General features: G+C 56.6%; 1 protein-coding gene across 1 annotated transcript in view; it reads right to left on the minus strand.

The window, feature by feature from the left end:
* Nucleotides 1-23,471, minus strand: part of ADGRA2 (adhesion G protein-coupled receptor A2) — a 75,056-nt gene that overhangs the window by 39,527 nt on the left and 12,058 nt on the right. The window contains exon 2 of the mRNA XM_067568426.1: nt 2,780-2,851. Within this exon, the coding sequence (XP_067424527.1) occupies nt 2,780-2,851 (72 nt within the window). The remainder of the gene's footprint in view (nt 1-2,779; nt 2,852-23,471) is intronic.

The raw sequence follows: 23,471 nt of genomic DNA on the forward strand, positions 1-23,471 counted from the left end.
CACGCCTCTCTTCTCTCCGCCCCCCGGACAAGGCTCTGCTACCTGCACCGCTTTGTGCAGGAAAAAGCAGACCCGAACCAAGCTTTTCTTTCAGCAGCGAGAAGGGCGGAGGGGTGGGCTGCCGAAAGTCCAGGAGGCGGAAAGAGCAGTGGGGCCATTTAAAGCACATCACCAAAGCGTGTGGGAGTTAGGGGAGGGGCTGCAGGGACTGGCATCTGGTTCAAGCCTTTGCTTCAAGCCAAATAACCTACACTGCCCAGCAAGAGAGATTTGCAAGGGCCCAGATTTCACCGACCCAGTCCCACGGCCAGAGCCCGGACATGGGTTAGTTACCGCTCCTCGTTCTCCAGGACTCATCCGCACAGAAGCAAGGGCCTGGCCAGGTGTTACAGACAGCACCAGTTCCCGGGTGTTCTACTACCGGCGCCGGGAAGGCACGTGGGTCTGGGGATGCAGAGCAAGGGGCTGACCAGCCACGACACCCGGGTTCTGTTCCGTTACCAGCTCTACGGCTGTCTCGCTGTGAGCTCTAAGCGAGGCACGTTGCTTAGCCTACCCGCCACGATTTCCCCACCCGTCAAAAACAATGAGAATACTGGCCTGGCAACGGGGCTAGTTACCATCTGTAGATCACGGAGTTCCGTGGACGAAAGCAGTAAGTGGGTATCGTCATCAACTTTCTTATCAGTCCAGCTGCTCCTGATTCCCCGCAGGATGCTGGAGCCTTCTTCCATGTATGTTATACACACCCCCCTACAACCAGGGAACTCTGGACTGGTCAGATATCATGTCAGACCTACCCCGATAGTGCATTTCATTCCCAAAGGACCTCAAGGCAATGGATCTACCATATCACACCTTTGAGAAATGCAGCCTCCTCTGGGGCGGGGAGTGACAACCAACAAGCTCACTGCAGTGAGAGAGAAGGAACGTATTGGCCACGCGTGGCGTGGCAGAGCCCTGTGTTTCGAAACTGTGCCGGGGGATCCCGGAACACCCTCACAGCACGGAGCTGCCAGGGGAACCGGTCCCACAGTAACACGTATGTAAAATACATGTGTGTCCCGCATGGACACCGTGATGCTGACCGAGCCCTGAAATCACGATGCCTTTTCTCCCCCCCACGAGTGATTATTTGACTCAAACGTTGCTTATTTCTGCTTTTAGAGACACTGCAGTCCAGCTTCCCAGCAGGGATGGAGACCCAGCATCCTTATCGTCGTCTTCCCCACAGTGAACTTCCAGGCCGGGGCTTGGGGAGCATGGGACGGATCCTCATCCACGTGACAGCTGCTTACAGCTCCAGTCTCTCCAGACCCTGCGAGGGAATCTCAGCTGCCCTCGGGGACACAGAGCACAGGCTGCACTTTCAATCTCACTCCATACATCAAGCCAGAGTCCCCGATTCGCTGCTGGAATGCAGGAGTCTTTCAGAAAGGCAGCGTTTGGGAACAAAACCCCCTCAGTGTGCCGGACCCCTCTCCTGCATACCTACAGATCAAATCCATATGGGGGCCATAAATCTCCCCTTATTAAAGGCTCCCACCATAGAGATGCCTTTCACAGAGAGATAAGAAAGTTGACTTTGTTCGAGGGACAATGTCGCTTTTCACACAGGACCCCGCAAACTGATGCCCCCCTCAGACACGTCCAGCCCAAACGTGGATTTCCAACAAGCTGCTGCAGTGAAACTCATTTCCTGGAGTCCCCGAGAGAACCTCTCTTCACTCTCTGAGACAGGGTCGGGCTCTTTCCCCCGACACCCTCTGTGCTGCGCCAGCGTGGCGGCTGCATTCTCCATCAGAAGTGCTCACTTTCCACATAGGGGTGCAGTGCTGCGAACGCCGCTGGGGGGAGTCCTGGGTCTGGAGCATGGAGATTTAGGGCTGGCTGAAGGTGGGAGACGGACAGCCAAGAACCAAGACAAACTTCCTCACCCCCCCTCGGTCTCGCTCACGCATGCGCACACTGGGGGGTTCTCGGGCACCCAACTGGAGAAGCCTTAAAGGAATCTGAAAACCAGGTGGCTTCAAGGCATCTCAAAGGTGGGTGCCAAAAACCACTAGCCACTTGGGGCAAGCTCGGCCAACGCTCCTCACGCCGATCCTGGCGAGCGCCAGTGGAGGGCAGAGGGGCACCCCGTCTCCTGGGCCTCTGGGCAGAGGCTGCGAGCCGACGGGGCAGTTTGCTCCGATTGCGCTGCTGGTGTCTGCAGGGCCTGCTCGGAACTGGGCTCAGCCCGTCCAAAGTCGCGTCGCACAGGCCACCACGGTGGTGACGGGGTGACCCCTTCCCGTCCACGGGCTGGGCTTTAACCAGCAACCGAGAGAGGAAAGACGCTGCCCTTCGGCCACTCACCCCCACCGCCATCCCATGCACAGTGACGTTAGCCACCGAGCGGGCCAGGGGTCACATGGCACGCTCAGACGCACCCGTTTTCATGAGGAGAAAGACACAGACCGAATCCCTCGCAGGGTGACAGTCACCAGCTGTCCCCCAGGCTCCCGTCAGCCAGTGCGGCGGAGCCGTAAGTGCAATTTTCTCCATTTTTATAGCGACAACGAGAAGCAAATTGCACTGGGCTGTGTATTTAATGTCATTGCCAAAACCCCCAGCTCCGAGCATTTCCCCTTCCCCCCTTCCCCTCCACAGCAGCTAAAATCTCCCCTCCCTCCTCCACTCCCATGTCATTTCTGCTCTGCTTTGGTCACTAATTTCCCAGGGCCTCATTAGGCGCCCAGAGCGGCTCAGCGCTCACAGTGGCCCAGCCGGGACTCACAGTTTCTCCAGAGCGTGCAGTCCGAAGAAAGAGCCATTCTTCAGCGCCGTTATCTTGTTGTTACTCAAAAGCCTGTGGGGGGAAAAGAAAGGGAGGTTATTCAACCTGAGTTAAACAAGCAGCAAGTCCCTGAATGACCGGCGGGACTGGGTGTGTGGTCTGGAGAGGGGCGGGAGGGGCAGCTTCGTTAGCCACAGCCAGATGTGGGGGGGACAAACCTGCAGCCACCGCCACGTACGCGCTGAGAAGTCGTAGCCTGCCATGTTTACGGCCAGAAGGGACCGTTCGATCACCCAGCCTGATAACGACAGTCACGGCCCATCAGCAGCTTTCCTCAGCAGCACCCCCCTTCTCGAAACCGCGACAGGGCCAAGGGGCAGGGAGACGCTGCCGGGGGAGGCGAGATGGGCAGGGGGCGAGGGGGCGCCTGAGGGGAGGGGGAGTGGGGGGGAGCAGGGGGCAGTGAGCATGCACAGGGGCGGGGAGGATGAGGAGTGCCAGAGGGAGCTAGCGTGGGGAGACGAGAGGCTGGGGGGCGGCACGAAGAGAGACTCAGGCTCCGTTTCTCTCCTGACCAGGCAGGGGGGCCCGGACACAGGGGGGTTGAAATGAGGAGGGCGGGGACCTGCTGTGCTGGGACCATGCGGCCGTTCCACCCCTGGGGGGCCGAGTGGAAGGCAGCGCAGGTGGGAGCGGAAAGAGGAGACTTATGGGGCGGTAAAGCATGTGTTGGGGCGGGGGGGATAGGAAATGGGGTCTGCCAACCCGCCGAGTGTGTCTGTAGGGGGCGGAGGGGCCAGGACGCAGGATCTCGACAGCCGGGCTGAGGCGCACACGCTGGGCCAGTGGGGGCCTGGAGAGGGACGTGAGGAGGGGAGAGACATGTCCTGCTGGGCAGGGGAGACGGTGGTCTTAGCAGGGCCGTGGGAGCGATGGAGGCCAGAGGAGCCCGGGGCCCTGGCAGAACGAAGGCGTGGGGTCCGTGCGTTCCCGAGGAAGAGGCAGCAGCCTGGGGGTCGGGAGGAGGGCGAGGGGTCCCCCGAGGGGGCAGGGAAGGGGGCACTGGGCTGGGGGGCCTGCCAAGGCCATGCATAACACACGATTCTCATTCAACAGCTGAGGGAACGAGAGCTTGAGACTGTCCAAGTCCCTGAGCATCCGTCCCCCGCAAGCAGCTTCTGGAGCCAAGGGAACACGCTCCTTCCGGAGGGGAAGCCAGACGCCCATCCCCGCCTGCCCGCGTCTCCCAGCTCCGCCGGCGCGGCGGCCCTCGACGCCCACACACCCAGCCCACGCCGCAGAACGGGTCACTGTCATGTCCCTGAAAGAGGAGAGAGCCCTGAGGCTGCTCCGATGCGGCTCAGAAACGCCCCGCAGCCTGAGACTACGCGGCGCAGGCTCCCTGCCAGCCTGCCAGGAGGCCCCGGCTAACTGAACTCAACCGGAGACAGCTCTCGGAGGAGTCAGTCCTTCCCAGTTCCTCTCCCCACTCCCCTCGCTCCCGTAGCAGCCCCGGGTCTGTCTCCCTGCGTCCGATGCTGTCACAGTCCGGGACACCCCACGGGGCTGTAAGGGGTCACCCGGGGCCGTTCTGCACGTAGGGGAGGCACTTGGCTTTAACCTCCTTCGTGCCCTTGGCGGGTCGCCCCCCAGCCCGGATCCCAGCGCCCAGGCCTCTCAGCCGCTCGGCTCCGAGGCTTTATCCCAAAGTAAACAGTTCAGCTGACCACAAAGGGGGCCCTCCCTCCGGCTCGGGCTGAGGACCGGCAGCCAGCCTGGGTGAAAGGAGGCGAGGGGAAAGGAACGAGCACCCCCCCATTCAGCTAGCAGCTCGTTAGCAGCAATTAGCACTTGCAGATGCAACCTTTTGCCAAAAGGGCCACCAGTCAGCCACCGGGCCTTTAGCTGCCGCAGCACCCAGGGTCCCCCGCCCCCCTGAGCGCTCCATCTCCTCGGCCTTTCAAGAGACCCCTGGGGCTGGTGTTTGCTAACGGGCAGATCGCTGTCCTGCAAGAGGGAACTGGAGGGCAGGGCAGGGAGAAAGGAGAGAGGCCGCGCTGGGAAAACGCAGACACAAGAAGCTAGCAGGACCTGAATCCCCCCTCCTGCACTGAGCAGAGAGAAGGAGCCCCTCGGGGAGACCCTGAGCAGTTGTAGGGGCTGCCTGGCCCACGGCACAGCTGATGGCTTGCCCGGCACAGGCGGCTGTCAGGCTCTGGGGAGCAATGGCAGCTGCACCGTAAGGTTACAGCACCAGCGAGGAAAGGAAGCAGAGGGAGGATGCTCTTTCTGGGCGGGCAGAAAGCCGCCGTGCTCTCCTTGGGATGACAGGCGGGAGAGAGGGGCAGCTAAGGAACGTCCCCGCTGTCACCTTTGGATCTCATCTCATCGGTCAGAAGCTGCCCGGAGGGGAAGCCCTACCGCATTCGAGAGCCAGGCGTCAGCCCTGTGCGCTCCACCACGAGGCCTCGGGCCACGACCTGCAGCCGCTGCAGGTCTCACAGGTGGAACTTTCCGTCTGGCCAAGACGGCTGCGCTTCGGTCTCGAGCCAGGAGCTCAGCAGTGGGGGCTCAGCAAGCCGTCCCCAGGACAGCAGCCCCCGCAGCCACAGTGATGCCGGGATGAAGTTGCCTGGCAGGCGACAGCCGGGAGAAGCTGAACTTTTATACCGGTGTGACGGCGTCCGCACGAGCAGGCTGCACGGCTCACGTATGCCGGCTTCCCACAGCTACAGCGGTAACAGAAGCGGTGCAGACCTGCCCCCTGCCAAACAGGAGACGTCGCTGCCACGGGTCCCAGTACTAGGCACTGAAAGCCAGGCTGCAGGACGGGCTAGAAGACACCGCAGACACAGGGACAGGCAAGGAGACATTAAAATCTTGGCCACTGTAAGAGTCTCTGCCCACGGCACCACCGTGAGAGCACCACGGACATAAAGATGTTTAACAGGGCCTGGGGTTAGACTGCTGCTCCCCAGGGCAAAGAGTCACCCGGGGATTTGTTCCTGATGCTTCAGAACAAGACTGTCCAGCCAGAGCAGAACATCCATGCCCCCTATTCCGCCCAGCCCCTGCAACCCTCCCCGCCTGACGTTCCTCTCCAGGGATGGTCACAGCCAGTTATGTCAAGGACCTTCCTGCACGCTCGCTCCTTCGGATCTGGGTGTTCTGAATTAATGCAGCCCACAGCGCCCCGAGACAGGCACACGCCAGCAGTCTGCTGTCTGTACCCCGGGCCCGGCCTGCTGTCTCGTGCAGACCCCCTCTACGCTCCCTCGGGCCAGGCGACGCTTTGCTTCCCAGGCACCCTGTGAAGCCCCGAGCGCACTTTGGGGCAGTCTCTCGTGACCAACCCCCACACACCGTACACAACGAAACACGCACGGTCCAAGTCCTTCTCCTAGAGAGCTAATGCCTGGACAAACGAGAGCCCTGGGGTGCTAGTTTGGGAGCAGGGAGAGCGGGGAGATGCTCTCAGACGGGAAGTGGGAGCACGTTCCCAGCAGCAAGGTAAACACACACCTTGCCGCCTGGAGACAGACGCAGCTGGCATGGGAGGCGGTTTAAAGGCTGCCTGTCTTTGGCAGGGCGGCGGGGAGGGCTTCGCAGCCGAGCCTCGCGCTTGCTCTCGGGCATAAACGAAACCATCTGACATTTCTTCTGCGCAGGAAGGAAAAACTGCCCAGCCTGGCGTTGCTCATGTTGGGGGTGTCAGCGGGGATCGGCATCAGATTTACACAGGGCGTGCGTGCCACTCCGCGGTCCCCCGGCACCACGCCAGCCTCAGTCCTGGAGGGGCCCCGCTGGCTACCCACGATGATGCCTACAGAATTTTGCCTCAACTCCTAACCCAGCAGTCACGTGGCGTGCGGACGGGAGCAGACCAGCGCAGGCTTTGGCCACCCAAGGCAGCGTGGGCCTTTTCCAGCTCGCTACACCGCTCGCGCCGCACCAGAAAGGAGAACAAGCCGCCTCCAGGAGCAGTGTGCGCCACAGGGGAGGCGCGACTCGCTGCCGCTCCAAACAGGGACCATGAGCCGTCTTTGAGGAGGGGCTAAGAACACAGACTCCGTTATTTCGTTCCCACGAAGCACCCAAAGGTCTTTACCCAGTTCAGCCTCCCCCCTCCAGTGCTGGGCGTCCTCACCCCGCAAAACAGCGCCCAGAGAGATTTGAGCAACTCGCCGCTCCCCGCACGGCAGGTCTGTGGCACTGAAAGCTGTGGGGCCGTGGGAACGCATGCTGGAAATCCAGCTCCGATCCCCACGCAACCGGGCTTCTACACCGCGGAGGCAGCAGGGGCAGGAGCTGCTCGGTCTGGTTTGCAGGAGAGGAGGCCGCTCCTAGGGGAGGCTGGAGGGCGGCGGAGGAAGTGGGGGACAATTAGCTGTTTAGGAAAAGCACCGCAGGCTCCAGCTGTTTGAGGGCAGGGCAGCAGCAGGAGGGGTCAGGGTTACTGCCGGTGGAGGGGATAGCAGCTGCATTACAGAGCCCCAGAAGGCTAGAAGGCCACTCTCATGCCGCTGAGGTAGCAGAACTATAGCCCCTCGCTCCCCGTCTCACCCCAGTGCTGGGAAGAGCAGAATGGAGTTGTTTTTTATGGAGTTCCCTCTCCTGGAACGCGCCTGGCTCCCCCCTGCCTTCCACCCGGCTCCCAGAAACACACTCAGATGTAGGCCAGGCCCTGATCCAGCGTTCTGCAACTCTCTGGTACCTCCCCACTGGGGCTGGGAGTTACGACCTCTGGGGTCTATTCCCGGCTCTGCCACACACTCATTACACGCTCCTGGGCAAGTCACCTCACCTCTCTGTGCCTCAGTTTGCCCATCTGCAACCTACAGATAACACTCCCTGGTGGTCCAATACCTTCGCGCCATGAGTGGAGAGCGTTCAGCCCTCCGGGGTGGTTCACGTTCAATTCATTTCCTGTTTATAAAGCATTTGAGTCGCGCTGCTGAAACACTCCGGGAAGGGCCTGCTCTCGCTGGATATGGGGCCTCAGGGCAGCTGAGGGACTTTGCAGAGAAGGGAAGCCGCACTCATTTGAGCTAAAATGAAGCCTTAGTTAAGAAGTGCGGCAGGGGAGGGGAGCTGGGAACCCGGAGGGCAGGGAGATGCTCACGGGGAGAAAGCAACAAGGGAACTCCTCCGCACCCTGTCCTAACACAAGAATGAGGGGCACTCAGTGATATGGAAAGGCAGCACATTTAACAACGTGATAAAAGGAAATAGTTTGCAAAAGGCCACCGTTACCCTGTGGAACTCACTGCCACAAGATCCCATGGAGGCTGAGAATTTAGCAGGATTCAAAATGGGACTAGACACTTATATGGAGAACAGAATATCCAGTATTGTAACAGTGAGTGTTCAACATTAACAGGATGGCTACAGACCCCCTGCTGCAGGGCATGCACTACCCTAACTAATGAGGGTCAGGAGGAAACTTCTCTGGGGCAGGTTCTCCCATCACTGAGACTGCAGGGTTTCTTCCTATGAAGCATCTGGTGCCAGCGCAGAAAGACCACTGGGCTGATCCTACCTGGCAATTCCTACGTTCCTACAAGGCGGTTCTAAGCCTGTCAGAGACGCATGCAGTCAGAACACGCCGAGACCGTTTCCACCAGGAATGAAAGAAACACAGAAGATGAAGCTCTGTGTTTTCCCAGTGGGCTGGTCTGTGTGTGTGTACACGGGAGCACACAGGCTTTAAAAGCAAAGGGGAAAAATGCCTCAGCACGGGCTGGAGAGGCTCAGTTACCAAAGGCAGGGAGGGCTTATTGATGTTTGAAGTCAGTGCTGTTTATATAAAGGCTGTTTCTCCAGCGTGGCTGAATGGCTGCTGTGTGTGTGCTGAAGGCAGAGATCAGGGCACAGACTCCATTAGTTCCCCCTAAGAAAACCCAGCGCGTATGTGGATGTCTCCAGATTTTGTTTGGGTTTCTCCAGCCCATTTATTAGGCAGAGGTTTGTCAGGAACAAGCAAGGCCTCGTGGGGTCCAACTCCTCTCTTCCCACCAGTCCATCTTCGGGCCAGAAAGGCCTCTTAACAAATACATGAAAAATAAATACAGCGGGGAACATTTCAGGACCAAGTAGGAAGAGATATACATGTATGCACCCACACTCTCCCCTACATGAGAGTGTGGGGGGGTCAACAAACGTTGACAAGGGTGATCCAGTGGATATAGTGTACTTGGACTTTCAGGAAGCCTTTGACAAGGTCCCTCCCCAAGAGCTCTGAGGCAAAGTAAGCAGTCATGGGATAAGAGGGAAGGTCCTCTCCTGGATCAGTAACTGGTTAAAGGACAGGGAACAAAGGGGAGGAATAAATGCTCAGTCTTCACAGCGGAGAGAGGTAAATAGGGGTGTCCCCCAGGGATCTGTGCTAGGACCAGCGTATTCATAAATGATCTGGAAAAAAGGGCTAAACAGGGAGGGGGGAAAATTTGAAGATGATACAAAATTACTCAAGATAGTTAAGTCCAAAGCAGACTGCGAAGGGTTGCAAAGGGATCTCACAAACCTGGGTGAGTGGACAGCAAAATGTCAGATGAAAGTCCACATTGATAAGTACAAAGTAATGCACGATGGAAAACATAATCCCAACGATACATGCAAAACTACGGGGTCTGAATAAGCTGTTACCACTCAAGAAAGAGATCTCGGGAGTCATTGCGGATAGTTCTTGGAAAACACCCCCTCAGTGTGCAGAGGCAGTCGAAAAAGCGAACAATGTAAGGAACCATTAGGAAAGGAAACCATTAGAAAGATAATAAGAAGTAAATATCATAATGCCGCTATCTAAAGCCATGGTATGCCTACACCTTGAATACTGCGTGCAGTTCTAATCAGCCCGTCTCAAAAAGGATATATTAGAACTGGAAAAGGTACAGAGACGGGTAACAAAAATTATTAAGGGCGTGGAACAGCTTCCATATGAGATGAGATTAAAACGCCTGGGACTTTTCATCTTGGAAGTGAGACGACTGATGGGAGCCATCATGGATGGTGTGGAAAAAGCGTAGGGAAGTGTTATTTACTCCTCCACATAACAGGAGAACCGAAGGGGGTCACCCAATGAAATGAATAGGCAGCAGGTTTAAAACAAACCTAAGGAAGGACTTCTTCACACAGCGCACAGTCACCTGTGGAAATCGCTGCCAGGGGATGTTGTGAAGGCCAAAACTATAACAGGGCTCAAAAAAGAATTCGGTAAGTTTCTGGAGGAAAGGTCCATCAGTGGGGATTAGCCAAGATTGTGAGGGCCACAATCCCACACTCCGGGTGTCCCTAAGCATCTGACTGCCAGGAGCTGGGACTGGCCAACAGGGGATGGGTCTCTTGATAATTGTTCCGTTCTGTTTGTTCCCTCTGAAGCACCTGGCATTGGCCACTGTCGGAAGACAGGACGCTGGGCTAGAAGGACCATTGGTCTGACCCAGCCTGGCCGTTCTTACGTGTGTACGCCTGTGTGCTCTGACTACTGCTTGCTATTCCAACCACAGTTGTATCCCTCTGACCTGGTACTCCACCCCCTCTGTTGCAACTACTTGCTATCTCTCACCATGCACTCAGATTGGAAGCTCTTTGGGGCAGGGACTCTCATTCCATTACGTGTTTGTACAGCACCGAGCACGAGACCCCGATCCCTGGTTGGGGCCTCACACACACAGCCAGCTTCTGAGCATTTCTTTAGCTGCCCCTGTCGCACTCTAGGCGCATGAACCTTTCCTTGCAGCTGACTCTCACTCTCCTGAGTTAGGTATAAATTGAAACCCCTGCCAAGGGTACAAGCAACCCCTGAAGCACCAGGAGACCCAAGTGGGGTCAGGGAAGGGGAATCTCAGGCTTTCCAGATGGAAACGGGGGGCTCTGAGGAGCTGGAGGCAGGAGACGGACAGGGCCAGCGCAGGGAATGGAACACCCACCCAGTCAATTAGCAGCTGCCCCACCCCACGGCACTGCCCACCATCCCCTGCTCACTCCCCCCTTTCCCCTTTTGTAGCAATTAGGGAGCGGCTGGCGGTGTGAGATGCTGGGCTGTATCCTGTGTTAATGAGGAGCCGCCACCGGGCACTGCTGTGTGCGCAGAGCCTCGGGACCCTGCTGGAGGAGGGGAGAGGAAATGACAAGCAGCCCCGCTCGCCTTCAAATTGGTTCCACAAGTCAAAGGCTTGAGAAACCGCAGCAGGCTGGGATTCCAGGCCTGCCACGTCTCACCATTTCCTCCCCAACGCGCCGGCCCTGGAGAGGCCCCAGGCAAAAATAATCAGCAGAAATATGCGCACGCAGTAAAAGCTCCAGTTTTACTGGACTTCGGTTTGCACTAGGCTGAGCCCTGCCCTTCTTCAAAGGGCCCAGGCTGCAGAGCCGGCAGCTCCAGCGAGTGCAGCTCTTTTCTGGGCAGGCTGGGCTGCAGAGGCAGCTGGCACCTACCATGGCCTGGGACCAAAACTCTGCAGAGCCTGGCGTCTGGCTTGTCTAATTTAACCAACTGAGTCGTCCCTCTACCCACTGAAGTGTTCATCTCCCCCAGCCGGGGGTCTATAAACCCAAACTCAGACCAGCCCTGAGCAGAGACACCGCAGCCCTGCTCCAACAAAGGCTCCCTCAACTGGAACTGCCTGAAACCGACGGCTTGCTAACACACGCGGCCCTGTCCCGAACCAGCCACCGCGACCGGCACCTCCTGAGAGTTCGGATTTACGCCTCACCGAAAAGTTGGTCCAGAACTCAAGGGTCCCAGGCCGAGATTAGTCCAGATTTTAATTGCAGCGGTAGCTGCTTTCACAACCCAATCGATCCTTATCTGAGGGGGCTCCTGCTCCTTCCCCCAGCATCTGTCCCCAACAATATGATCTAAGGAGGCTCTTTCTCAAGCAGGGACCAGGGCAGAACAGACCTGGTGAGAATTACACATGCATGCAAGGTCACAACCTCAGACATCAGGTCACCCCGGCACTGGCGGGCCCGTGGCAAAGCAGCTCACCCAGTCCCAGCGCGTGTTTACGGTGGGAGTTTGGTTCCTTCTCAGCTGCAGCGTTTTGCTTCCAGTGTGTTAGCAGCCACTGGAAGCCCAGGTGTTCCCAGCAGAACCGCACTCGGGATTCCAGCAGCGGGGCACGGTCTGCGTCTACGGCCCCGAGGCCCAGCGGCAGGTGGCGAACGGAACCCGTGGGTCTGTGGGAAATGTGCTCCCAGGGAAGCGCCCTCTGCCTGCCATGCCCACACCCCCACGTGCGCCCTGGGACACGGAGCAGATTCCCTCCAGCCCTGGGGCACTTTCCCGGCGCAGCCCTCCTCTGCTCGCCAGCCAGTGGTCTGCAAAGCACCACCGCCAGCCAGTGACCCCCAAGGCTCTGACTATTTTGGGGATGCCCTCACAAACTGGCATGATCCCCACTCTCCTCTCCTCAGCCAACGATTGCTTCTGATGACACGGGGGAAGCGGAGTGCCCGGGGCAGTGAGGGAACCAACAGCATTGGCTACAGCAAGACAAGGCTAGTGCAAGTTTCCTCTGCTGGTGTCTCTCTCCCCCCCACCCCCCGACACTCCCCGTCCTTCCATAATTCTGTGTCGTGGACTAGCTTTTGCTAGGGACAAAGATAAGGCAAATCTAACTCCTCCCCTGTCACCGGAGCCGAGCCTGTCTCCAGCCCCTTGGAGTGCGCACGGCCTATGGGGAGGGGGAAAGAAATGAACAAACGGAGAGAGCAAAGAAGGAAAGCTCTGGTGAAAAGCTCCGGCTCCCTGGAAAGCAAACAGCACTCACTCGAGATTCGCCAACAAAAGCCACTGACAGTCAAGGAGCCACTTTCTCCAGTTTGTTTTCCTTAGCTGATGAAAACGGCTTAGTGCAGGACGCGAAGGGGTTTCCGGTTCCAGCCCCTTGCATGCTCTGGACGGCCCCAGGGGGCTCCTGGGGAGGGATGGATAACAACCTCCCAGATCCCACACCACCTCTTGAGCCTTGAAAGCCAGACTAAGCGGACAGGACAAGTACCTGACATCTCACCAGCTCGCCTGTTCTCCCGCCATCCCCAGTGCAATTTTGCAGGCCACAGAGCCTCCGAGAAACGTTGCACATTTTGGGGAGCCCCTCTGCCCCTTTGGAGGGTCTCCCCTTGCTACCCACACGCCAGGCTCGTGAGTGCCAGCTTGTGCACGGCAGAAACGCACGGCTGGTGTTGAAGAGGGGCTGAGGGCGAGGAGGGTCAGAAAAGCTCAACGCCCTGGTTTATGAGCAGCCCTCAGCCGCTGCTGAATCGGAGCTCGGAGCAGGATACGCGGCGGTAGCGGCACGGATCAGCCAGACTGACTCCCTTGCACTTCTCAGGGTGCTGCCACGCCATCACCACCCACACCCGTGCACTGGGCTCTGCTAGGACAGTGCCTGCACCACCTGTCCGGGGAGCCGAGATCTGCACCCAACTGCTCCAGCTCTAAGGACCTGTTCTTAATAGCAAGCCTGGCCGCCATTGCACCCGTTTGCCCGGCTGAGGCCAGATCCTCTCCATTCAGATTGCCACCTAGGAGGCGTTCATGGGCTGGGGACAGGGTTACGTTCCCCTCCTGTTAACAGACTCCCTCAGTCTCCTCTCAGACCCTTGTCATCCCGGGGAGAGAGGTAGGATCCACTCCCCATCTAGGGCTTTATAAGTCAAAGCCAGGATTTACAATGAAACCATTAACACACACACACACACACACACACACACACACCCACCCCCGTGGAGGAGGGCAGGGTTAGCACAAGAGCCGGCTGTTTGTCATGGAGACAGCAACGGCAAAAAGCATGCGAGAGCCACACACTCCTGGGGTCCTGTTATTTTGAACGCACTCTCTTCGTCTGCAGTAACATATTAAACCTGTCTAATAAGGGACTCTTCGTGTTGAGCACTGAAACCCGCCTCCCCCCGTCCCTCGGCCATGTTCCAGCACACCAGGCCCAGTTGGCAAAGGTTCACGAGGCAGCCTTCCTCCGCAGGCTCCGGGAACAGTGAGGCGCTAGGAAATAAACAACCCTAGGTCGTGAACCTCGGGTCGTGAACGTCGGAGCCATGACAAAACTCGCAGCCTTAACGGTTACAGATGGAGAATCAGAGGCACAGAGAGCAGAGAGGACTTGCTCCGGCTCACAGCGACTCAGCAGCAGACCCAGGAAGGGGCCCCAAGAGTCTTGTCTCATGGCACCTTGCTCTAACCATTAGATCCCACCCGCCCCACCAAGTACCGGCACATCACAGAACTGCCTCTGCCCTACCGCTTGTGCAAAGCCATTAGCTGATGAGCAATGTCCTTTCCCAGCTGTTCCCCTCTGTCCTCTCCCCTCCCCAGCCTGCATCTGGGCTGCCTGCTGCATGGCCAGGACCAAGATAACATTCTTGTGATTGGCTGTGTTTTCTCCAGCGAAAAATAAATCCACCAGGGGACCTATGAGGCCAAAGAGTCAAGTAGTGAAAGAGACTCCGGATAATGGGCCCAATGAGTAATGACCAGGGTCCTGCTTGCTGCATTACGAAAGGGTCAGCCCGGACATGGCTTAACAGAGTCCAGAGCTGAGGGCACCTGCTTTGAACCCGTCTAAAATAATCCTCTGCTCTCTAGCCAGGTTAGAGCTTCCAAATATCGGCCGCTCAGGGTTGGACGTTCATGAAACAGACGAGATTTTGGCGCATGTGTTTAAAATGGAAACTATCGAAATAAATTAAAAAAAAAAGATGGTTTAAAAAGCTAACAATAAGGAAGTGCTCTCTCTGTAACTAGCAAACACCCCCACCTCCCTCCCGAGAGGGATTTTCCATTGTGTCTTTCCGTTTCATTCAGGTTGGAGAGGTCCCATTCACTTTCCGCTCAGGACCAGTTTCAGAATAGGTTGAAATTCTTCATATAGATTTTTTTTTTTTTAATTAAAAAATGGGTTTTTGACCAAAATGACAATGTCCACACACACAAAACATTTCAATATTAGATCTATTTGAAATACACATTCCTCTTTTCCAACCAGCTCTCTGCAGCTTTGATTTCCCTTTCCAGCTCTCATGCACTAGCAGGGATGCAGTTGTGTTTGGGTATCCAATGCTATCAAATTTAAAGAGATTAACTTTTTTTAAAATAGGATAGGTGAAAACATCTGCATTAATTCTGGGTTAACGCCTGTTGTTCTCGCTCTGTTTTATTCGGCAGGCAAATTCCCACCCAAGTCAATGAACATTTTAGTTGCCTAAGGAGTAAGTGAAAGTTGAATAAAAACTTCAGGATTTGGCCCAGTGGGGCTCTGATTCAGGAAATCAGTTAAGCACATGCTTATAATTAAGCAGGTGTTTAAATGCTGTCCTGTGTCAGGGTTGAAATTCCTACTGTAATGTAACCTTAATTTCTGAGCCTGGCCTAAGTTGGCAGTACCTTTGTAAATAAGTCTATTTGTGGTGAGATCACAGAGATTACTCTGAAGAAGATATACTGCTGTCCAGGGACGTTCCAAAAGCCAAGGCATCTCCGTTCATTGCCACAAGAAAACTACTCGCTCCTCCAGCCAACAGCAAAAAGCTGCTGTAGACACAAGCACTCCAATCTCACTTAAACGAGCCATCATCTGTTGAGGAACTAATGCGCTTGCAAAACTTTTATTCTAAATTCACAGACCCAGACAGACAGACTTTCCATGAGCCACATGCACAAGGCATTTGTGAACTGAGTCACGAGACATCAGGTTCCTTTCAAAGGCAGATCTGAGTCTCCGCAAATGTGCGTGGAAACTCCACCGTTAATGAGCATCAGGAAGAATGTAGTCCCGCCACAAATGCCTCTTTATAAAGGGAGACCCTCATCGGCTGCATATGTCCATAAACATGAACGTAACAACTGCCCCCCCGGAAAGGAGCAACGTTCCATTTGATTCAAAATCCTCTCTCCGACAGCAGCCAAAGCCAGATGTTTTAGGGGAAAGCGTAGAGACAGCATAACACACGGTGCGTGGGGAGTGGACTTTCTTCCTGATCAACTCTCACTCTCCTGCATGAAGTGGGACAACCCTTGCAATTTCCCCTTGCCATTGTGAGTGCAGCTGCTGCTTTTACTCACATCAACATCCCAGCCATTTTCAAACAAGCTATTCGCGTCTTTCTCTGAAATATGAATAAAATGTTATGTTGTAATCTACTAGAATTCTCTGAAGGGGCCAACAAGCATGTGGACAAGGGCCATCCAGTGGATGTAGTCTACTTAGATTTCCAGAAAGCCTTTGACAAGGTCCCTCACCAAAGGCTCTTCAGCAAAGTAAGCGGTCATGGGATAAGAGGGAAGGTCCCTTCCTGAATCAGTGACTGGTTAAAAGATAGGAAACCAAGGGTAGGAATAAATGGTCGGTTTTCAGAATGGAGAGAGGTGAATAGTGGTGTCCCCCAGGGGTCTGTACTGGGACCAGTGCTGTTCAACATACTCATAAACGGTCTGGAAAAGGGCAAAACAGTGAGGTGGCAAAATCTGCAGATGATACAAAACTACTCCAGATAGTTAAGTCCAAAGCAGACTGCGAAGAGTTACAAAGGAATCTCGTAAAATATCTCCCAATATTAATAAAACGTTTATTATTGGTATTAAAACCATTTAGCACCACTTATAAGCTTAGCCCACAGAGTGTTCAGACCCCGACAGGATCCGTTTGCCTCGGTCTGACAAGCCTGACAGAGTTATGTTGGCATGAAACCACTGGGACGCCGAATAGCAAGAGCCACGCTGCAGGGGCTTGGGCTGGAGCTGGAGGGGCAGTGCACTGGACGTCGGGAACCTGCCTCCTGCCAAGAGGGAGGTGAGTGGAGACAGGCTGTCCTCAGTCCCCGCTGCCGTAGGGCACGCTCCGCGAACCAACGCAGCACAGGCGGCAGCAGAGTGAGACTCCCCCATCCCTCTGCAAGCGTGCACCTGGGACCTGGCCTGGCGGGACCTGCCTCGAGGGGCGAGGGGGAAGCTCTGGCTCTGTGGCCCCCCTCCTGGGCTGCCCCCAAAGACAGGAGTTTAGTGCTGGCGGGAATGGTACTTTCTGTGCGGGGGAACGGGTCCAGAGAGCCGCCAGCGGCCGCTGACCAGCCAGCGGCCAGAGCCCAGCCGGCAGTCACTGCTGACCTGGGCTGGATTCCAGCTGGCGGCCGGAGTGACCGCCGGCACCTGTCCGCCGGTGCACAAACAAGAATCTTCCAGGAGCAAGTTGCTGCCCTTGGGAGCTGATGAAAGAGCCTCCTCCCTCCCACACCCCCCAAAAAATCCTGCAGGCAGAATTTTCCGAGTCTCACACATTTGTCCGCTCTCCGGCAACGCATTCCAAGCCAACCAGATCTGGTTACTAGGTTCCTTCCTTTACCTTCCAAACACCCGGCTTGACTCCTGAGCCCCCACCCAAGACAGGCACCTTCCTCCCCCGGGCCGAAAGGCTGCTTCTCCGGAGGCAGGAGCTAAGCCGACTCCCAGCGTCATGCTCCGGCACGCTGGGCAACGGCTTCTTGTTTCCGTCTGGGAAGCTCTGCAGCAAAGCACCCCAGTGCAACAAGGAACCTTTTCACATCGCACGCCGCAGCCCCAGGGGATGGCACTGAGCAAATATTTGAAAATAAAATCAGACCGGGATAAACGCTGCCTCCCACACTTGCCCTCCCTCCAGTGGCTCCTAGAAAAGCCAGGAGTGGGGACAGCTATTGGTGAGGCAATAGGGCTAAGGGAGGCAGCATTGCCTAGTGGACGGAGCACTGGACTAGGACGTGGGAGACCTGCGTCTATTCCCACGACTGCCACTGCTCTGCGGGATGACTCCCTTCCCCTCTGTGCCTCTGTTTCACCAACTGGAAATGAGAATTATGCTGCTGATCCCCTTTGTAAAGTGCTTGGCACGCTGCAGATGAAATGTGCTGTATTAAAGCTGGGCATTGTTGTTATTACCGGAGCTGAACCAGCTTTCCCCATAGCCTCTCCATCACCACCATCTGCAGTGGTGGTGCCTCCATTTCCCCAGCGGTTCCTGCGTGGGCAGGAGAAGGGCAGAGCTTGGAATTTACCTCCCAGACAGCAAACGCCTGGTGTGAAATCCTCCTTCCACTGAAGTCAGAGGGAAAACTCCCAACACCTTCCAGGGGTCTGCGATTATACCCCAGGTGTTCCCCAAGTGGCAGCAGAACCAGAGTGAGAAGATGGCATAAGCCAAGGAAGTGCAGCCGGAGCGACTGGGGACATTATTTATTGGACTTACTCCGGCCATCATCAGTGCAGTATCTGAGCCCCTAGAATAATGCAGCCACAGAACTGACACCCTTGAAAGCAACCACCTGAGTAAGACTGAGGAGTCCCTAAATGTCAGCTAAACTAAGCCGAGCTTGGAGTGCATGGGGCAGCACGGTGCAAAACCAACACTCGCTGTTCTTCTGAACAAAAGGAAGTGTGGCTGGACCTCGTCCCTGTAACTTGACCACCAGAAGCCTAGACGAAGAGAACCACAAAGAAGATGCATCAGATACTTCCCCCCAAATGTGGGGGAGCTGAGTGGGGCGCGTAAGCCACGTCCGCTGGGATCGAGAGGCGTTCTGGACTTGCAGCCACCTCGCTGCAGGAGTCAGAGCCGCTTCCCCGAATTTCCCTCTGCACCTGAACATTCATGCGTGATTCTCAGAGCAGCACTTGGCAATCCAGGTCTTTCACCAGAGGAGCCACTGCAGCCACAAAGCTCCTGCAAGCCAGGTAAAGCCCGCTGCCGCCTCCTGAGAGCAGAAGTATTTATTGTCTCCATTTCCCAGATGAGGAAACTGAGGGGAAGGACCTTGCCCACACCTCAGCAGTGTGTCGAGGCAGCCCCAGGAAAACCAGGAATCCTGACTCCCAGCCCCCTGCTCTGAGCACTGGGTGAGACGATATTCCCGTCTAGCCAACAAAAAAGCTCAAAAAAAAACCCCTTCGGCTGGGAAGAAACCGATTCCCCTTCCCACAAAGTACTCTGCACACACAGGGACTGGAGGGAGGAGAGAGACAGAGCCCAAACCGCTGCATTGGAGAAGCATTTCCTTTGGGATCAAACCCAATTAACTCAGGCGACGCCTTCCTCTAGCTAGCTCTTAGAGGCGGCAGCTGCCTCATGGGTTCTCCCTAGGGACGCCCCCTTCAGAAGCAGAGCTGTGTCGTACCGGGCCCCTGAACGACGGGGGTAACTAGCCACCACGCAGAGAGGGAAGGGCAGCTCAGAAGTGTCCTGAAGTTTCTAACTTACGGACGTGAATCCCAAACCCACCCTCCCTTGCTTGTCTAAGACGCCCCCCTGTAAACACACCGCGGGGACTTGGGAGTTAGGGACGTTCCCGAAAACACCCCGCAGAGTGCAGGGACTCTCCCGGACTCCCGCCAGTCCGGGGAGGATGTTCATGATACCCCCAAATGGCAGCACGGGTCTGAGTGCCCCACAAACCTCCCCAAGCCTTTCATTCCCGCACACAGCAAGAGGCTCCAATAACAAGCAGAAGGTGACAGGGCTGATGGGGCGACAATGCCGGCGGAACGAGAGATGGGACAAACTGCGCTCCCCGGTGTCAGTCCAGACTAAATCCTGTGAAGCCAGTGGAGTTAATCTGGATTAACAGGGGTGTCCATGAGAAGAGACGTTGGCCCACCGTTTCAGCAGGCAGAGTCCATCCCCAGGCACCGCCTGTCACCCTCTGCGTAACGCATGCATGCCTTAAACACACGTGGACGTCCGCGCATTCCCACGCATCTGCACAGGGTGCCTGGGAGCTGAGCCATGGGGCCCGGCCGGCACGTGGACAGCAAAGGAGTTCGGCCGGGCTGCGCAGAGCCAGGCCCTGCCTCTGGCCCGACAGTCTGCCTCGCTGGGCTGCGTCTCCGGAGCGGAGGGAATGGGGCGGGTGGTGCCATCCTCTGCGCCAGGAAAGCGAGCAGAACCTCTCGCCTCAAAAGCCTCCAGGCCAACCCCTCCCCGGGACCGCGCGGCCGGGGGATTCCATGGCCTCGACGCAATGGGAATCTCTCACCACAGAGCTGCTCGTCCTGCCAGAGGCGGCTGTGGATTCGGAGTTTGCCCTGGCAGCGAAGCATCGCCTGCTTTCTGACGTACCGAGTGGGAGGCCGGAAAGGAGCACGCCGATCGCCTGCTCTGAGCTGAGACGCCGCCGCCCGGGCGCTCCTGCCAATCGCCATCGCCACTGCGCAGAGGGGAACTGAGGCCCAGGAGAGGGCGGGCGGGATGCCGAGGAGCAGAGCTTGCAGCCGGACGGCTGGGCTCCCCCCAGCTCACTGGGGCCCGTCTGAAAATTCCACCTTCAGTGAGTTGCCCAGGGTCCCACAAGGCGTCTGTGGCAGGGCTGGGAACTGAACCCCGATCTTCTGAGTCCAGCCCGGTGCCTTAGCCCCAGGACCACCCTTCATCTCATGATCCCAACCCGCCCCCGGACAAAACACTGCCTCCATCCCAGTACGGCAGCAATGCCTGAGCTAAAATCCCAGCATCCGCCCTTGAAGAGAATCACTTTCCTGCTCTTGGCATGTGGCGCTTTGCTTCCCTCCGTCCCTGCCCCCAAGCAAAAAGCGTCCTGCTGCCAGTTACCCCCAGCCCCCCCTTGAGAGCAGGGGCCTGGATCGCGAAGGCAGAGCGGGGTAAGGGCACCAGGCGGGTTAGGAGGAAGGCCTGGATTTGGCCCAAGCCAGCCCCATCCCTCCTGCCGTGCCTGCACTCCTGCCCCGCCGGGACAATGGAGGCCGGGGAGACATGGGCCCTGCACTGAGCTGGCTGTGGCATCCGCACAGGGTCAGCTCTCTCGTGATGCGCCCCTGGAGCGCTCTCCCCTGGGCCATGCTTCCCCTGGCGGGGGCGGTGGGAGAAGTCCCAGGCCAGCCCACTGTCTACAGAATTCGGTGCTGGTGAAAAATGAAACCACACTTTGCATGCGTGGCTGCAGGGCCTCATTTTTCTGGGCTCCTGCCTTCTCTTTCCAGACCGTTTCCTGTCATTGACTCCTTTTGTTGTTTATTTACTTAGGATCCCCCCCCCCCCACCTCGCCCCAAGGTTTGGCTCCATAGCTTAGCAGAGAGCAGTAGAGAGAGGGGGAGAGAAAGGCTCTTACGGGAAGCTGCACATGGGCCTCCTCGCCCCGTCAGCCCGTCTCCTCTCCGAGGTGTGATGGGGGGGCGGAGGGGGAGAAGCAGGCTGTGGATAACCCAGTTACCACAGCGCAAAGCGAAGGCTCCAGAGCAATTTGAGGAGGGACATGGGTATTGGCAGGGGAGACTTCAGAGACTGAAACCTTCCCTGGAAGCTTCAGCAAGGGAAACGGCTTCCACCCTACGCCCCCATTCCCCGCCCAGCCTGTGCTGCCTGGCCCCAGAGCCCCTCTCCACCCGGCTGTCTGCATCTGCTCCTCACATACCCGCACGCTTGGCAGACCACGAAAGCAGCACGTTCGCGGGGAGCTGGGGCTCTGCTTCGGCCCTGGATGTCCTGGGGACCCTCGGAGCCGGGAGTGCAGGAAGCTACCCACCCAAACATTCACGCAGGAGACTCCAACTTATGAGGCCTTTTGCTAAACGCATTTGCACTTCAGCATCAACTTCGCAGGAGCAGTGGGGAAGGACCAAGTGTCTCCACTCAAAGGGAACAAGGGAACAGAAATATTAACCCTTGGGAGACTGCGGACGGAGCAGCATCCCAAGGAAGGCACTGCTGCTTCGGCTCCTCTGGTGTTGGACATCTGAAAAGCCAAGCCATCTTCCATCAGAAGAGGCGGCATGGTCCAGCGGGCAGGGCCCTGGGCTGGGAGTCCCCAGCTCAGCCACTCATCTACTGTGTAACTGTGGGCAAGGAATGGCCCCTCTGGGCCTCAGTTTCCCCTCTGGGCCTCAGTGTCGGTCTTACCCATGTAGACTGTAAACCCTTCAGGGCAGGAACAGTCTATGAGTCTTTTCAGCGCCCAGCATAACCGGGCCTAGGTCTCAGCTGGGGCCTTTTGGTGCTAATGCAATGTGAATAATAAATAAAACCACCACAAGCATGACAAAATGTAGCACTGAACACAGTAGGCGGGTGGGATTGCTTCTCCTTCCCCTCCCGCCCACCGCGGGAACACACTGCAGCCACTCTCTACACTTTAATTGGCTAATTGAGCGAGGGCTGGAAAAGTCTCTTTGGACAATGCGGGGATTAGGAATTAAAGCAGCGAGTCAAAGGGAAATAACTGGTGGCGGCCAAGGGCATCGGGCAGACAACATTGTCCACGGAGAGTCACGCCAAGGGGCAATAAGACACACTAAGCACAGATGTAGCGGCGCTTGGGGCTTCAGCCTTTGTACAACAGTCGATACCCCCTAATGCAGAGAATGTTTGGGCTTGTGTCAAAACCCTGTTGCGCAGAATCTCCCAGAGGATCCAGTGGTTTGAAGTTAATAGCACTTAATTGCTGGGTGCCAAGTCCTGCAGCAGCATTGCAGAGTCACTGCTGAGTGTCAACACGGGGGATTTTTTTTTTTTTTTTTAAATCTCGGAAGAGAAGCCAAAAGCGAAAAAAACAAGACTGTTTTCTCAAGCGCGCTGGAATCCACTTGGATAAATAACGGCTCCAGAAACAGGGCTGCTAAAACAATAAACTTCCTACGTACCCCGCCAAAAAAGGACGTGGAGAGACGCTAGCCCCCCTCGGTCAGAGTGCGGTCGGCAGCGTGGAGATGTGCAGCAGAAAGGCCAATACAATCAGATCGGCGCTCAGTACTGGAGGGCGAGGATTTATGCTTTGCTTTCTGAGTGCATTAATTTAAAGCACATGGCACCAGAGCTGAAGCCCTACAGGCCACGCTGCGGGGGGAGAACGGGACGGTCTAAAACGGGGGTTTTCATGGGGGCAAAAGGTGCTAGATTACAAGCCACGGGAGGCTGGGTACGGCACAGGAAGCAGCAGTGGTCTCTCCCAGCCCATTGCCTCCCCGTGTGCCTACGCCCTGACCTGGGCGGATGATCTCTGCCAGTGTGGGCCAGAAGGGAACCCTTGTCTCCAGGACGCATCCCTTCCTGAGTCTCTCTGCAGAAGTGGGCGATCGCTGCCAACTGCCAGGCTGGCCTTTCTGATCCGATACGGATGGAAAGCCACTAAATCAATCTCAGAAGCCACAGGTCACTGCCCGCCTGGGGTTTGCACTTGAGCGTGCAACCCAGCACTGAAAAGCCGCCACACCCCACTTCCGATCCCCTGGGCCACTCCAGCTCCCGCTGAAGCTGGTGCTAAAATAACATTGGCCTCATCGTGAACAGGGAGCCGACAAATAAATCCAGGCTGCCGGCCAGCTAGGGCATAACCAAGGAGGGCAGTGGCCGGAGAAATGGAGTGGCCTTACTTTTCCTCTGAGCCAGCTCCCCCCTTTGTTTTCACACCATCAGGAGCTCTTCCCTTCTCTGTGACATGCACAGGGCGTTGTCTGGAGGCTCACGTCAAAGCGGGCTATTTTGGATGGCTGAAAATGATTGTTCCAACGCTTGCTTTTGTTAGAACAGGAAAATAAATCCCAGAGAGAGTGTGAAATGGCCAGCACAGCGCAGGCAATAAGATCTCCATGACACATCAGATACCAAGTGGGGGGAGAGAATTGGCACACTGCTGTGAGGTTTCCAGTATGGACAAAACAATCATGAGAGTGGCTTAAAACCATGTGATTTTTTT

This window comes from Emydura macquarii, unplaced genomic scaffold, assembly GCF_026122565.2.
Source record: "Emydura macquarii macquarii isolate MOO-44397 ecotype Brisbane River unplaced genomic scaffold, CSIRO-AGI_Emac_v2 contig_2894, whole genome shotgun sequence".
NCBI lineage: Eukaryota > Metazoa > Chordata > Testudines > Chelidae > Emydura > Emydura macquarii.